This window comes from Calonectris borealis, chromosome 6 (assembly GCF_964195595.1).
Source record: "Calonectris borealis chromosome 6, bCalBor7.hap1.2, whole genome shotgun sequence".
NCBI lineage: Eukaryota > Metazoa > Chordata > Aves > Procellariiformes > Procellariidae > Calonectris > Calonectris borealis.
In genome coordinates, this window is record NC_134317.1 from 41,890,081 (window position 1) to 41,904,473 (window position 14,393).

Genomic DNA, 14,393 nt, shown 5'->3' on the forward strand with positions numbered 1-14,393 from the left:
AGGGAGATCACTGCTAAATTCCAGAAAAAGTCCTTGCACATGAATAATTCAGACAATTCAGCCTGGTGAGAACAGGAGCTCAGCCTAAATCTTAAGTCTAAACACTGTTTGAAACCCTGATAGTGGTGTGTTTAGAAGCTAGATATATCAGTGTGAGGGGATAGCAAATCTCAGAATTTGTTTAAAAAAAAAAATAGCAGATGGCAACCTGTTAAAGAGTAATAGTTTCAATTGTATATTGTGCCTTTCCTTCCTCTATTTGTTTTTTCCTGTGTCTGCCACAGTAAAGGAAGCTGTAACAAGGCCCATTTATCTCATTAGAGTTTTGTTTACAATTCAGGTTTGGCGTGGATATATCCAGCGCAAGAAAACAGAGAAAATGAGAGAAGAGGAAATGATATTTCTGGGGATGGTAAGTAGTGCTGCCTAGAGAATATAAAATGCCACACTCTGTTTGTTCTTCAGACTTTTGTAATTTAGCAGAAGATGAGAAATTAATTTCTAAGATTCTTCCTATTTTAAAAGGAATCTCTAAGGAATACAGAACTAAACTGAAATGATAGATGGCACAGAAGTAGCACAATTTGTCTTACGCTGCATGCTTTTGTGCTATATATACATAGTCCAATGCAGAATTTGCCCCAGGTTCTAAGGAATTTGACCCAGGCATGACAGAGCAAGGAAATTTTATTAATCAATTTTTAATTCATAATTCCAAGACACCTGAGCTGCCTTATTCCTGAAGTAGAATTAAAGCAACAAAGTCATCTTCTCCCACCCCTTTGGCAAGCCAGTGTATATGTATGCCAAGAGTAGGGAAAAGGGACATTAAAAGTGCCATATTAATATATCAGTATTTCCATAAGTCCATATGGAAATAAGCAAAATATTCCTCACGTCATACTGCAAAAGTACAGGGAAATGAACAGCTGTCCATGGTCAGTTAGATTGTGTGGGGGGAAGGAAAAAAAATGAAAGCATCCCCTCCTCTTCCTCCCACAATCGGAGAAGGTGCATCTCCTCCTCCCACCAACATCTTCCTTCCTAGCAAGTACCTGAGAAAGAGGATAAACTTTTTACCGTTGACATTTTCTTTGGCCACCACCAATCCTTTGGGTGCCTTCATTAGGCGCTAACGGGTGTCAAGCCTCACAGCTCTCCAACTCTAGCTAATATAGGTAATATAGGTTTATGAAAACTAATTGTGCCTATTGCATACATCTGACAAACATGTATCATCAGTTAAGAATGACCTTAAAATCTTATCTTTAGGAAGCACATGTACATTTACCAAAGTTTTGCCATGTTAAATAGAGATAACACCTTATGAATTATTGCCTTTAATATCTGCTGGTCATTAACAGTAAATGTGGCCAGCACAGCTAAACAGAGCTTTGGGTACCGATTCTGCCTCTGTTTAAGACAAAGAAAACTCCCAAAGATTTTAACTAGTGCGGACCTAAAATGGTGAATATTTGGGATGTCCTGAAAATGAATTAGAAATTACACCTTATGCAAAACAAGGGATCAAATCAAATCCCTATGAAATCCCGTGATAGTTTCATCTTAAAACTAGAGTCTTAGGAAGGAAATCTAAGTCTGGTATCAGTTATTGGAGGGTTCTCACCAAGTACTCTTTTCATGGTGGCCGATGATAGGAGTAACTGATAACTAGGATGTAAATAGCCTAGTTTACGGGGAGGAAATCTATATGATCACAGGGATGAAGGGAATTAAAACCAAACACATACAGTGTATTCGTTTCCTGACCTCCATTTAGGAGCAAGAGAATTGATGTTTGCAACTCTGCACTCAGACTCATTACTCTTTATCAAATATATAATCAAAGGATGTGGGGAAAAAGTGGATATCTCTAAATAAAAAAATCTGTTCATCTTTCCAGTGTTTTCATATTCCCCATTTGTGTTTCCCTTTTACTTTTCATGCCACATTCCCTTTCGTGGTCTCCAAAGGAAGCGAGTGGCAAGCAGGCATTGGTTCACACTGATAGATCGGCAGTGAGCTCCAAAGGTCAAGTCCCTTTGATGTATGATCACGTCAGGCCTCTAAAAAATGACCGCAGATCTTCATGTGTAAATATGTTGAATTTGCTTTTCTAATGCTGCACGACTTAGATAAATTAGAAGACCTAGCCATCCATTACTCCAAGTCCATCCCAAAGGAGACTTGACTTTTACTGCAATAAATACAATTTCTCTTATGATTATAGCTATTTTAAAAATGTCTATATTATTTTCATATAAAGACTGCTTTGCAAAAAGAGCTAGTCCATTTGAAATTCTGAATAATGATTTTTTTAAAAAATTCGGTTGTGTTGGCCTAAAAAATATGGAAATATGTGGAACAAAGACCAGGAATTGTCCAGTCTTTTACTTAATTCAGTATTATTTTCTTTACTGTCTACTTCAGAAAAATTTATGTATCTTTTCTGGAATTTGATTCTGTTTCATCTTTTGCTTGATGACAGAGTAGAAGCCTATGTTCCAGAGATTTTTCTTGGCTCAAAAGTAAAGGCTCATTATTATTATTATTTATTAAAGCTTAATTGCAGAAACAGCATGATTCCCTCAGCACATGTTTTTCTAAATCTCCGATAAATCACAACTTGCAATACCAGTTTAATTTGTAAAGAGAAGCAAGCCTCACTAAGAGCACATATATCTTGATAACTGTATCCTGACCCGTTCCCTGATCTTCCTCGCATTGCTGCCACGGTGCTGTTTACTACCAGCTCCGGCATGACCACCATAACCAACGTTCCGGGCATAGGTCTGTGTTTAAGCCACACCGACCACACTGATATTGCAAAAAAACACATTAAATTGTCTTGAAAACATGCACGCGCTGTCCAAACAAACCTGTATTTCCTGGCTCTGACTATTTTACCATTACAGCCTAATCATAACGTACCATTTTTCCAGTTTTTAAACCGGTGCATAATTCCACTTGTCTGTTTCTGGCATTTGTAAGTTCCCTGTCACTAAACACCACAGAGGTTGCTATGATTGTTTCATTTTGCTGCAGTGCAAACTAGCTATCAGCCTGGTGTAACTGGATGTGTGAACTGTTTTTTGGCAGCTGCTTTGTCTCGGGGTGGTGCAAAACAGCCCAAGCCTAATAATGGACCTACGCTCAGCGCTCTGGCTAACAGACTCTCCTAACAGGGTAGACCTGCAGGAAGTTATACTTACAATCTCAGAACACAGGCTACTGGAAAGAGGAAAAGCTGCTTTTAACGTAAAATGTTAGGATAAACAGTTTGCCATCAGACTGATTTATAGAAGGGTAGGAGGAGCCTAGGAACAAGGAATACAAAAAGACAAGACAAAATCCATCCCAATTTAGGGGCTCAGCCTACCGTTGCAACTTTGAGGCAGAAGTACTCCGAAGGCCTGGACATCCCCTTGCTCGTGTTTTCACTTAACGAGCACAAGTAATCAATCTCATTGTAGAGCCAAGCGCTCTACATGCTTAAACAATTTATAGGACCGAGCCCTGCATGCTTTTGACACGCATACACATAAACACCTTCTTATCTCACAGATACATCTACTGATTTACAGTTACACAGCTCTGACGCTGCTCTATGCCGTAATTTCAGCCCTTACCAAAGAGTTAGTGGCATAATACGTGCTGGTCTGATTTTCTTACATAGTATTTCTAACATTCTTCCTTCTTCTGTATTCTTTTCACATGAAAGGATCTACGTGGTCTTAAATAAAAACACTGTTCTCTCCTTCTTACCTCCTTTAAACATACCCTAATTTAGGCATGTTTTCTTGAATAATGCTTTTATTTATGTCTGAGAAAACAGTCTGCCAAACATTCCTTGTTCTTTGAATTCCTGATAAATATAATTCATTTCATCCAGTCAGAAAAAAATTAGCATTTCCCAGAATAGCCTTCTGTATAAACATTAGACTATGACTAAATAAATATTATATGGGATTTAACAAATGGCAAACTCCATAAGTAAGTGAAATCTAAAATATTTCTTCAGCTCTTGAAAGTGGGCAGTTACAGTAGTGGTACACACCAGGCCTGTTTTTATCAAGCATAAGATTAAAGTGACTTTCGTTTTACTTGCAACCTAGATGACATTTAGATGTCAGCACGAAGTTATATGTTATTTCACCAGGCATACATATACACCTAAACAGTGATAACTAATCTGTCCTGTTTTCAATAGAAATTTTAAACCTGCTTATTTTTGAAATAGAAAGATGCTGGGGAGCAAGAAGCCCGCTAGATAATTTGGCTTTCATTGGCTGGAGTCACACTAACAATGAAATCACTGCCATTCGGAGTCCAAAACATACTTGCCATTTTTAGAAGAAGTTTGACAGCATGCCCAGGTATAATATTGGAAATAAACATAACCAAAGTTAAATAAACTTATATGGTCATGAATATAAATGTTTTCTCCTCTTTCAGTTTTCTTTCATCTTATTAAAAAGTGTTGCATGCCAATGTTTTTATATATGTATAAAATATAAATCTATAAAACAGCCGTTTTCAATATTTTTCTAACAAGGCCTCTTACTACAAATGCTTTGTTTGAATGCATATGACAATTACTTTAATTGGCAAAGCCATTGAAGTGAATCATATAGTAGGGAAGCTTTAATGAATGCAATATATTTTGTTTAGTTGTTCCTTTTTTGTGCCTAATTTAGGAATTCAGCCATATAATTGATGTGGCTATCACCATTTGTGTACCATAGAACCTATATGAATACAATCTTCATAAGATAAGAGACGTCTTTAAAATACATTCTTCCTGCAGCCAGACGAAATACATTGAGGAAATGAGAAAGCAAGAACATAGGTAACTCCAATACCAAATTTTTAAAGAGAATTTGGATTACCATTTAAAATTCAGTAGAATAAGAGTCATGAGTAAAGAACAGGACCTCAGTTGCTTCGGTGGTAAATTCCTTTAGTCTACTCGTAAGGAGTTACTCGTCTGTGTAGTCCAAATGTACAAAAATCTCATTTTCACTACTGGTGAAAATAAATGACCATTAAAAATACTTACTTTGCTTAGGAAGTAAAGCCCTTCAAGAGAAGCAAACTATATACTTCTGAAAATGAGCAATCCACAACAAAATACTACACAACTACTACATCTATCAAAAGTTTACAACTATGGACAATACTGTCTCTAGCAGAACATTTACTGAAGAAGTCCCATAAAACCATTCAGTGTGTGTTTCAGCTGTGCTGCTTCAGGTCCAAGAAAAGAAGCTGTCCTAAATTAAGTACCCAGTAATAAAAGCTGCAGTAAATCTACCTTTCAGGCATAATATGAACGTTAGTCTTAAAATGTGAAGTAAAATGAAATGTATTTATTTCATTGAAATGAAGACTATCTTTCCTTGTAAGTGTAGTCGTAATGGAACAATTGAAGAGCAGTTAGTTCCACAGCATGGGGCCTCCTATATGTAGAACTGTAGCCTTAAGCATGTTCAGCCAGCCTGCACACCTCTAAGTGTTTTATAATGAACAATAAAGCAGTCTGTGTTGGGAAGAGCTGTTGAGCTGACTAAGCAGAAAGGCAGGCTTTTCAAGCTAGGGAAGAGTGATCTATGCAATCGAGTTCCTAAGTCGAAAAGGGAAAAGGTACAAAGACTTTCATCACGCTGGCTTACCTGGGAGGTGTAGGGAACTTCTTCCTTCCTTCTGCTGGTGGGTCTTCCACTTTGATAAAGCCTAAATTCTCTTTGGGGAACATAGGCGGAGAAGGAGTAAAGAACAGAAGAATCAAACGGCACTCTCATCAGCATACTTGTGACTGATGAGTTAGAATAAAATTCTCTTTTAGACAAATGTCCATTTTGCCTTATTAATTTAAACAAGGATTTTAAAGACAAAGCCCATCAAACATTAGATAAGCATTTTAAGTTAATGGACCATGTAGTCCTATTTTCCCACAAACTCAGGAATCTTCATATTATGTCCTATTTTTACAGCAACATCAATTATTAATATGTATACTTTTGCTGACAGAGGACCACACTAAAAATGTGAGTTTCGTTATCCAGTTCTGGGTCATTAACTGTGAAAAGCTTGTAAATATAATGGTTTATTCACATGGGAAGCCTTCATTAAGATGCATTATTCTACAACTGATGTGGCAGCATTGCATTATCAAGTTCACTGTCTCCATCTAATACTTGTAATTTGTTTCTAAATGAGTTGCTGTTTGTAGGGCAAGTTAACAAATTTGAATTTCACATGGCCAAAGAAATTTCTTAAGGATGGGAAAATGCTTCTTCCCCCAAGGAAAAGCTATTTATTAGTGTCTTACTGTAGAATGCCTCCCTTTGATTCAGAAGCAGAAACATTAGAGGCGCTGAGAGAAGTGATGTTAGAAATAAATTGGCTTTTGTCTTCCTTAACGTGCACATTAAGTATAGAGAGCGATAAAAGCAGCACTCATCGTATTGTCTCGGTATAATTCTTTAGAGCTCCAGGACAAGCATATCGGCACATAGAAAGTTGATCTGCAATACTGGAAGGCAGAGGTCAAAGACGGGCCGGCAGGGAGGCATTCCTGCTGGAGCTGTTTGAAACCATCCTCTCACACTGACCATCTGTCTTAACACTCTTTCTACCATTTTAGTACCTGTTTTCTCTTGCATCCTCAGATGGCCAAAGCTTCTTCAGACATACTTTCTTCTGAAGTCTGTTCCTTGACAAGAGAACACAAACTCCACCAGGGCTGTCATATAGACTCTGTCTCCATTTGAAGACCCAAGACGGCTTCCACGCTCAACTTTTATCTAGTTCATCTTCTCGCTTTCTACCTACGCTCTACCAACTGATTCCTTTTCTTGATCATTCAAACCCTTAAGTATACTTAGATCAGTTTTTATAGGCCAGGGAACCAGTTTTTAAGATAGTCTCCTAGTTTACCTGTTAGCCCACGTACAGATAAGTTCTTCTGGTATTTCCTCATCCTTGTTTTCCTCAAGTCCAATTCATTTTTTGTTGACATAACCACATTGATTTCAAAGTAACAGAATGGAAAGTAAGGCCAGTTGTACGTTCACCTGTAATGTTTTACTTAAAAATCGAATAACCATGGCATGATTTCCTTACTGCCGTTCAGTGCTTGCCGCCTCCTCCTCCTCCCCCAGAACAGAAGCCAGCCTTCAGTTCCTGACGTGCGTCGGCCTCCTGATCTTCACTGAAACGGGACGCGCTGCGTATGTTCTGCATTAGACAGCCACAAATCCTTCAGGACTCATTTACCACAGCCAGCTCTGCGCTTCATTTCATACCCTCTTGTTGGTAGAAGTGGTTCCTGTTTCTTTTGTTTTCTTGTTGTAAAACAGTCTTTGGAAAAGAAAATGAAAAAAAAAAAATGAAGGACAAATACAACAGAGCTTCTTTTCATAAGTTGTTCTACAAGGTTATGTCTACTTCAGCCTCAGGGCTTTGAGTGCAGCTCACAAACTAGTATTAGCAGATATATTGATAACTGTATGGTGCTCAGGTAGCTGCACAAATATTTACTCAGGGCTTGGCTGGGTTTTGCAGACCAGAGCCTGTTCTGTAGCCCTGTTGCTATCAGCATCTGAGCCAGCTGGTTTAAAGCTACCTGGACTCTGTCCACACCAGCTTCATGACTCTGGGACTCAAGTGTAGATATGCTGTGTATTAATTCAGTTAGAGATAAGAATCTCCTACTTCTGGTCTTGCTCACATGGGCACGTTCTTGCCAGTTCAAACAGTTCGTACCTCGTCTGGCTTTGGTACTGATAGTAAATTCGCAGTGACAAGTAGCTGGTCATCAAGTCTCCATCAGGACTCAGTAGAGAGCGGTTCAGAGGAGGAGCCAAACGGAAGAAAGATTCAGAGATGATGAAGAGGAGCTCTCCTATCTGTGCTGCTACGCAGGCCACCCTGCTCTCCACATTGTTGTGGTCCCGTGATCACCCACCACTTCCCTTGCTATGGCTATGGCCCTCAGCTGCCTCCTTGGCTGGCTGATTCACCTCATTATACTAGGAGGGAATTAACCTGAGGAGGTGGAGAAAAGATAAGGGGTTATTTTCCACTTCTTGGAGACCTGAACTGGTTCACTGCAGGGTCAGGTGAGTGCCAGAGCCTGTGCAGAAGAGAGGGACCACACATGCAGCAGTTAGGGTGGAGGGGGAACTGCGCCTTCCCAGCACCAATAAGCTGTTCATCTGGTAAACCATCTCACAACATTTCACCCTTAAAACTTTCAAACACGTCCTGTAGAGGAGCCTGTCTTTCTGCATCGGCCACAGATCCACCTCACTAAACCTGTAGATACGCTTGGGTCCCTCGCACAGAGTTGCCCAGGCTTGAATGTGGATTCTGTTGCTTCCCAGAGGAGACAGGAGGGGAGGCCTTCTGCCCACCCAGCAGGACATCTTCAGCATTCACAACTACCTTTGCTCATGGAGATGCTCATTCAGTCCCTTTCTTGTACTTCCAAATTTCTTTCCCTTATGCCTTTTCTTCTCACATATGTTCAGCAGGAAACACTGAAAAACATATTTCTAAATGAAACAGCCCTTCCCCAGCTTCCCCTGGTGAGCATCTGGTTAGGAAATCTGGTAGGTTGTCCTCTGTGCGTAATGCAGCGTCTGTTCAGACTGTGCTACGGCAGCATACAAAGACATGGAAGAGTCACGTTGGCTCTAGCTGGCTCATCTCTTCCGTAGCAGCCCTGCTACCAATACCTCCAGGCAGTAGTACTCCGATGGGAACTTCTCAGAAAAGCAGTCCCTTGAGCATTGCTGTAGTGAAGCGAAAGTTGAGTGGGAAACTGCCTGAGGGAAGTGGATCTTGTTTCTAGATCTCAATCTTGAAAGCAAGCCTCATGAGCCCTCCCCTCTGGTTTCCAAATGAGCCCTGAGAAAGCATCATCGGATCTGGCTATTCTGAGGTTCATTTAATATTAGTAAGACAGATAACGGTGAAATCCAGGTGAAATACAAGCCAATAGTGTTAATATGAGTTGTGCTATCCTTAAAAATAGGAGCTAGTGAAGGTGAAGATTAGAAACACTTGACTTCTATGGAAACTGAAACATGAGTGAAGGTAACAGGGCGAAAGGCAACATTTTGGGTCATATATTCAGGAAAAGAGCATGTGCAGCCGTATGCTGCTCTTCTTGTTTCCTCCTGAATATTTTCTCACTGGTGGCCTTGACCAATTCCTTTTGCATAGTGCGAGCCACACATCGCAGATGCAGGGAAGGCAGTAAATTGCTTTCCTGAGCGGGGCCTCTGCGCTTACTTTGGATAGTGTGCAATCCCGCTGTGTACTTTCTGAAACCAAATTGGCTTGGCGCTTGTTAGCGATTTTTGAAACCTGGTCGAAGCATGGAAAAACACCGGCTAACAGATCTTAAATACAAGCTGGTCAAACCTTTGATAGAAGTTTTTTTGTCTTTACGGGAGACCTCTGGAATTAGGACTCGGAGCACAGTAGAAAATACATCACCAGAGCGAGGAGAATGTATTACTAAATTAGTCTGAGTTGTGCTGATTTAAGGACAAATTCTATACGTTCTGAAGGCGGAAGGCCAGAGCAGAATAGTATAGGTGTTTTTCACGCAAACCGACAGTCCTAGGCTTTTGTTCACATATGCTGCCACCTATATGTCAGATAGTCACTAAATTTGAAGAGTAAAACACACCATATTACAAAAACAGATTATCACATTTTCTCCTCTTTTCCATTCTTAAATTTGACAGACACTGTCAGACAATATGATTACTACTTCCCAAGTATGCGGAAAATATTTTGTTCTAGAATTGAAAAAAAACACGAAGCTAGTTTACAAGTTAATTTTTAAAATATACTTTTCTCTACACTTACAAGGTAGTAATAGCTCGTAAAACACTGGGAACATCTTAACTATATCAACCATTGCAAACTAAAAAACGCAAACTTTCGGACCACCCACACAGATGGTATTTTTCATGCTTCTGTATTTGCATACCAGAAAGACTTTCATTTTTCTCTCTCAAAGTACACATGTAAAATCAATCACAAAGCAGAAATTATTGTAAGACTTTAAACTGGCTTAGAAGTCCTTCTTGCCAAGGTTATCAAATCATGGGAAACTTGGGGAGCTATGATTTTTATTGCAGTGTTTCGGGGGTTTGTTTATTCTTTTGTTGTTGTTGTTGTTCCTCAAGGGAAGTTGATTTCCTAAAGGAATATGACCAGCTGCAACAAAATACCAGGAAACCAGTGACCAAGCAGTGCATATAAAAATTTAAGTGAACAAATTAAAAACAATACTGGCTAATTAAAAAGTACCAATGGGAAGTCCAAACATTTGAAAATTCAATTAAAAAAATCTCTGGCACCCTTCTGACATGGATAAAGTCGGCATTTGCAGAACAGCAGCTTTCTCACCTGTCTCATTGAGATCCCAGGATCCCACGCTGGAAGGGTTGTTTTTGTACATTGCAATGTTGTTAATTAATGCTGAAACACTAACAATAGACCATTGTGTACATCCAGGCACTTTTTATGAGCACAGGGTTTTTTCCTGGCTTCCTGCAAATAAATTAAGGCTTAAGCTCGGATTCACTGTCAACCTGGCATTCCAATTTATATTAAGTTTCTTTTAATTTGTACCTTTGGTTTTCTCCTCTTGTCGTTTTCAGACCCTACCTCCTCACTTAAAGGCAACAAGTATTTCGCAGATGCATGCTGGGCAAATAAATGCCCTGCAAGGTGAGGTCCAGGAGAGACACGAGGAGGTCTTCATCAAGGACAAGCTGAGAGAAACGGAGGGGCTCAACATCAAGGAAACGCTCCAGGATCAGATCGGCCAGTGTTTCATCGAGTGCCGGTGAGCAGAGAGAAACGCTTAGCCCTTAATAAGTCCATTTGCCCCAAGGAGCCTGATTTTGCAGTTCTTACAAATTGCAAATTCCACTTTACGGTGGTGATCCCAATCCCAGCTGCAGAACTGAGTTCCTGAACGGCAGGACTCTTAATTGGGGAAACCAGAGTAGTGCATCACTCCTTGCACAGTCCAGCAGGGATCAGAGATGCACCTTGAAAGACTGACTGCAGAATCAGGTCCACGGAGGTTAAAATGGGGACACCTTCAGATTACATATTAGCTTGGGATCCAGCTTTGTAATTACAAGAAGCATACTTAAAGTTTAGGCACACTAGCTTTTTCCCCTGTCTGAATACATAAGGTTTAAGAGAGAGAATGCAGTCTTCCATGAGATAGAAGTATAATTATTTGCTATAGCAAATCACATCACGTCACTGGTGCTGCAGTCCAGGTGCCTGCTGCTGGTATTATCCAGCAGCCGATATGCATCTGAAGTCCTTTCATGCTTGAGGCCTGACCTTCAAGACACTCCTCCAAATGTAACTTTGCTTAAGTGGTGCTGCTGATCTCAGTGAAACTTCACGTCTCAGTAGAGTTAAGCACATACTTACACATGAGTGCTGACACCTATAGTTCTCTAAGGAAGTTTACTTTAGCTAAAGAAGTTTTGAAACTGGCAATTTTAATATGGCAATACTGTAAAGCCTTGTACTAAGGAATATAGGCTGGTTTTATCATATAGGTAATTTTTTCCAGGATTTACCCCATCCAGTGGGTTAGTATGTAAAAGTAAATTGGGAAGCAGCGCCCAAAAGTTCCAGGATTTAGCAGCAAGGTTTCCACTGCTCTGCCTAAAACTGCTGTGCAAAAGCACTTCCAGTGTGTTTGTGTCTTGAGCTGCTTGGTGATGTTACAGGCCTCGTATTTGTCTTGTGGACTAGTGTCATGGCCATTAATCATTCAGCTTTTTTTTTAGTGTACCGGACCTGCCTTCAGCATGCAATTTCCATTTGGAAATGCAAATGCATTCTGATGAAGTCCTGCTCTATTTATTCCTTGACTTTAATCAGGTTTTGGTAGCTATATAAGAGTGTTTGCTTAAAAAAAAAAAAAAGCAGTCAAAACCAGCACTCTCACAGGTCTGCCACAATCTATTTCTCTTCTTTCTTGTACTTTTGCCTTTCAGACACTCAAGATGCTAGTATATTTTTACCCCATCTAGCTCTCCTTTAGAAAGAGCTGCGGGTTTTACAAACCTCCGCTGTTACAAAGCACTTCCCCGTTCCCTAAATCAACCCTGTTCCTAGGGCCCGGTCTGCACGCTTCTTGAGCTGCCATTTCCTGCCGCTCCCCACAACTCCCAGCATGTTCCGAGGTACAGAAAGATCTTATTTCCTTTGCTTAATATTACTCATCTAATAGCAATTCTCTAACATAGGTCAATCGTCCAGTTAACTTGACTCTAGAGCTTGAGGAGAACTAACTGAAATACTGCGTGAACCAATAACAATGTTTCTGTAGGAGATTAGCAGAGAACAGTCAATCTCCCAGAGAATAAGGCTGAGCCATAAACCTCTTTGAAGACAGTTATGAGACATTATTAAAAGTAAAATCCATTCCACGGAGGCACTTAAAGCAGAGCCAACCAAGAGCCTAACCAATCCAAAGGATCATTTGGAGGAAGCCGAAGCCATCATTCGATCAAGGGAGGTGGAGAGGAATGGCTAAATGAGCAGTTCATCAAAACCCTTGCTACCTAACGTATAAGCGACCTCAGTCTTATGTCTCTACGAAATACTCTGAAGATGTAAGGTGGAGTGTAAATGCTGAGCTTTCTTATTCAGTAGCCCTTACAAGTGAAATGGGACCTCGTTGCAACATTTATATCCGAGATGTGCCCAGGGGCCCAACTTTAGGTGAGACTTCAAGGCTATAGGCAGACATAGTCAGTATCCCAGCATATAAATACGTGATTAAACAAGTTATAAGGAGTTCTTTAGCTAACCTTTAAGTTGTCTGGTCTGGTCTAGTCAGGTTCAGTAGTCTTGAATCTCATCTAGACTTGAAAATTAACGAAGATTAAAGCAGATATTTGAATATAAGCACCACATTAACTGATCTGGGATAGCTTTATGGATGTGCTTTTCCAGAGCAAGCGATTATATTAAATGGGACTAAGATATGCTCACACACAGAGTTAATCAATGACATACTGCTTATAGATAAACCTTTAGTCAGACATGTTGTTCTGCTGCAGCTAAGACACTGAGAAAACAGCTCCCTTCCAACCTTGTAGAATAACCACAGACAGAGCTGCTTCTCTACCCACCCATCTGAAACAATCTGATATTAAAAAAATTAACCAAAAAGCAGTTTTAAGCTAAATCAGACCATTTTGATGGAGCACAGTTAAAGAAACGCTGCATGTGCTGATGGCAGAGGGGCAGTGACAGGTTTGCTGCAGGCAGAGCAGTATGTCTGATCATACTCCCTGTTACTCCCTTCTTTTAAATTAACCGTCCAACATCATCTCTAAAAATCAGTAAGGCACATTTCAGCCAAAACTAGACAGTGGGAGAGCTGCCATCAGCTTCAGCAAAGGCTGGGCATCACTCAGTGCAGTTCATTTGAATCTGGCTGAGTGATGCAGTGATTTATGGGCCTGAGAGGAGTCCGAGTGAGCTGCCTGCCATCCTGCTCTTCACAGGAGGCCTCTATTTAAGTGACCAAAATAATTTTCCCTGCAGACATATTCACTTGCATCCAAAATAGGTAAGAAAAAAAACACCACCAGTAAGTTTCTACACATGGGGAGCACATGTGTCACACAGAGCCAAGCTTTCCGTGTGGTGCATGCCAGAGAGACTGCAGAACTAGCAGGAGTTGTGTCCTCTTCCGCCTGGCCTGCTGAACAGTGGCCAGATCTGAAATGTCAAGGTTTACATTAATTATTACCTGCCAGGATATATTTTGGCTCTCCACTAAGCCAGTCTACGAGATCAACAGCTAAATATAGCTTATAAATTATTCTTTAACTAGGCTTTTTGACAGAGTTTACCATTTTCCATAGTCTATTAAATAAACAGATAGCTAAAGGGGAACAAAGATTCTTTTGAATAAATTTTGCTGTATGTACTAAAAAAATAAACCCAAACTTCCATATTTTATCTTTCAATTGGAAAAGGATGTGATAGAAAATACAATTAGCAGGTATTGTCTTTCAGCACAGCTGCTATTAGATTACAAAAGCAATGAGCACATATTAAATTTCTCCCCTTGTAAGAACTGCTATAAATATTTACCACTTTCTTTGCACAAGGGAACAGGCATAGCTTCAGTCATTTCAAGACCCGAAACAGCTTCTTATGAAGATACGTTCTAGAAAAGCAAAACCCGAAGGAATAGATTAAATGAAAACGTTCCAGTTGCTTATAGCAATCCCCCATAGAGAAGACAAAATATTTTTGATACAGCACTGTGCGTTACCATCCATCGTTCTGTTTATCTGTATTGACTTCTGTGG

General features: G+C 40.0%; 1 protein-coding gene across 1 annotated transcript in view; it reads left to right on the top strand.

The window, feature by feature from the left end:
- DRC11 (dynein regulatory complex subunit 11) overlaps nucleotides 1-14,393 on the top strand; it is a 110,102-nt gene that overhangs the window by 17,638 nt on the left and 78,071 nt on the right. Inside the window, exons 5-6 of the mRNA XM_075153782.1 lie at nucleotides 341-412; nucleotides 10,686-10,873. Of these exons, the coding sequence (XP_075009883.1) occupies nucleotides 341-412; nucleotides 10,686-10,873 (260 nt within the window). The remainder of the gene's footprint in view (nucleotides 1-340; nucleotides 413-10,685; nucleotides 10,874-14,393) is intronic.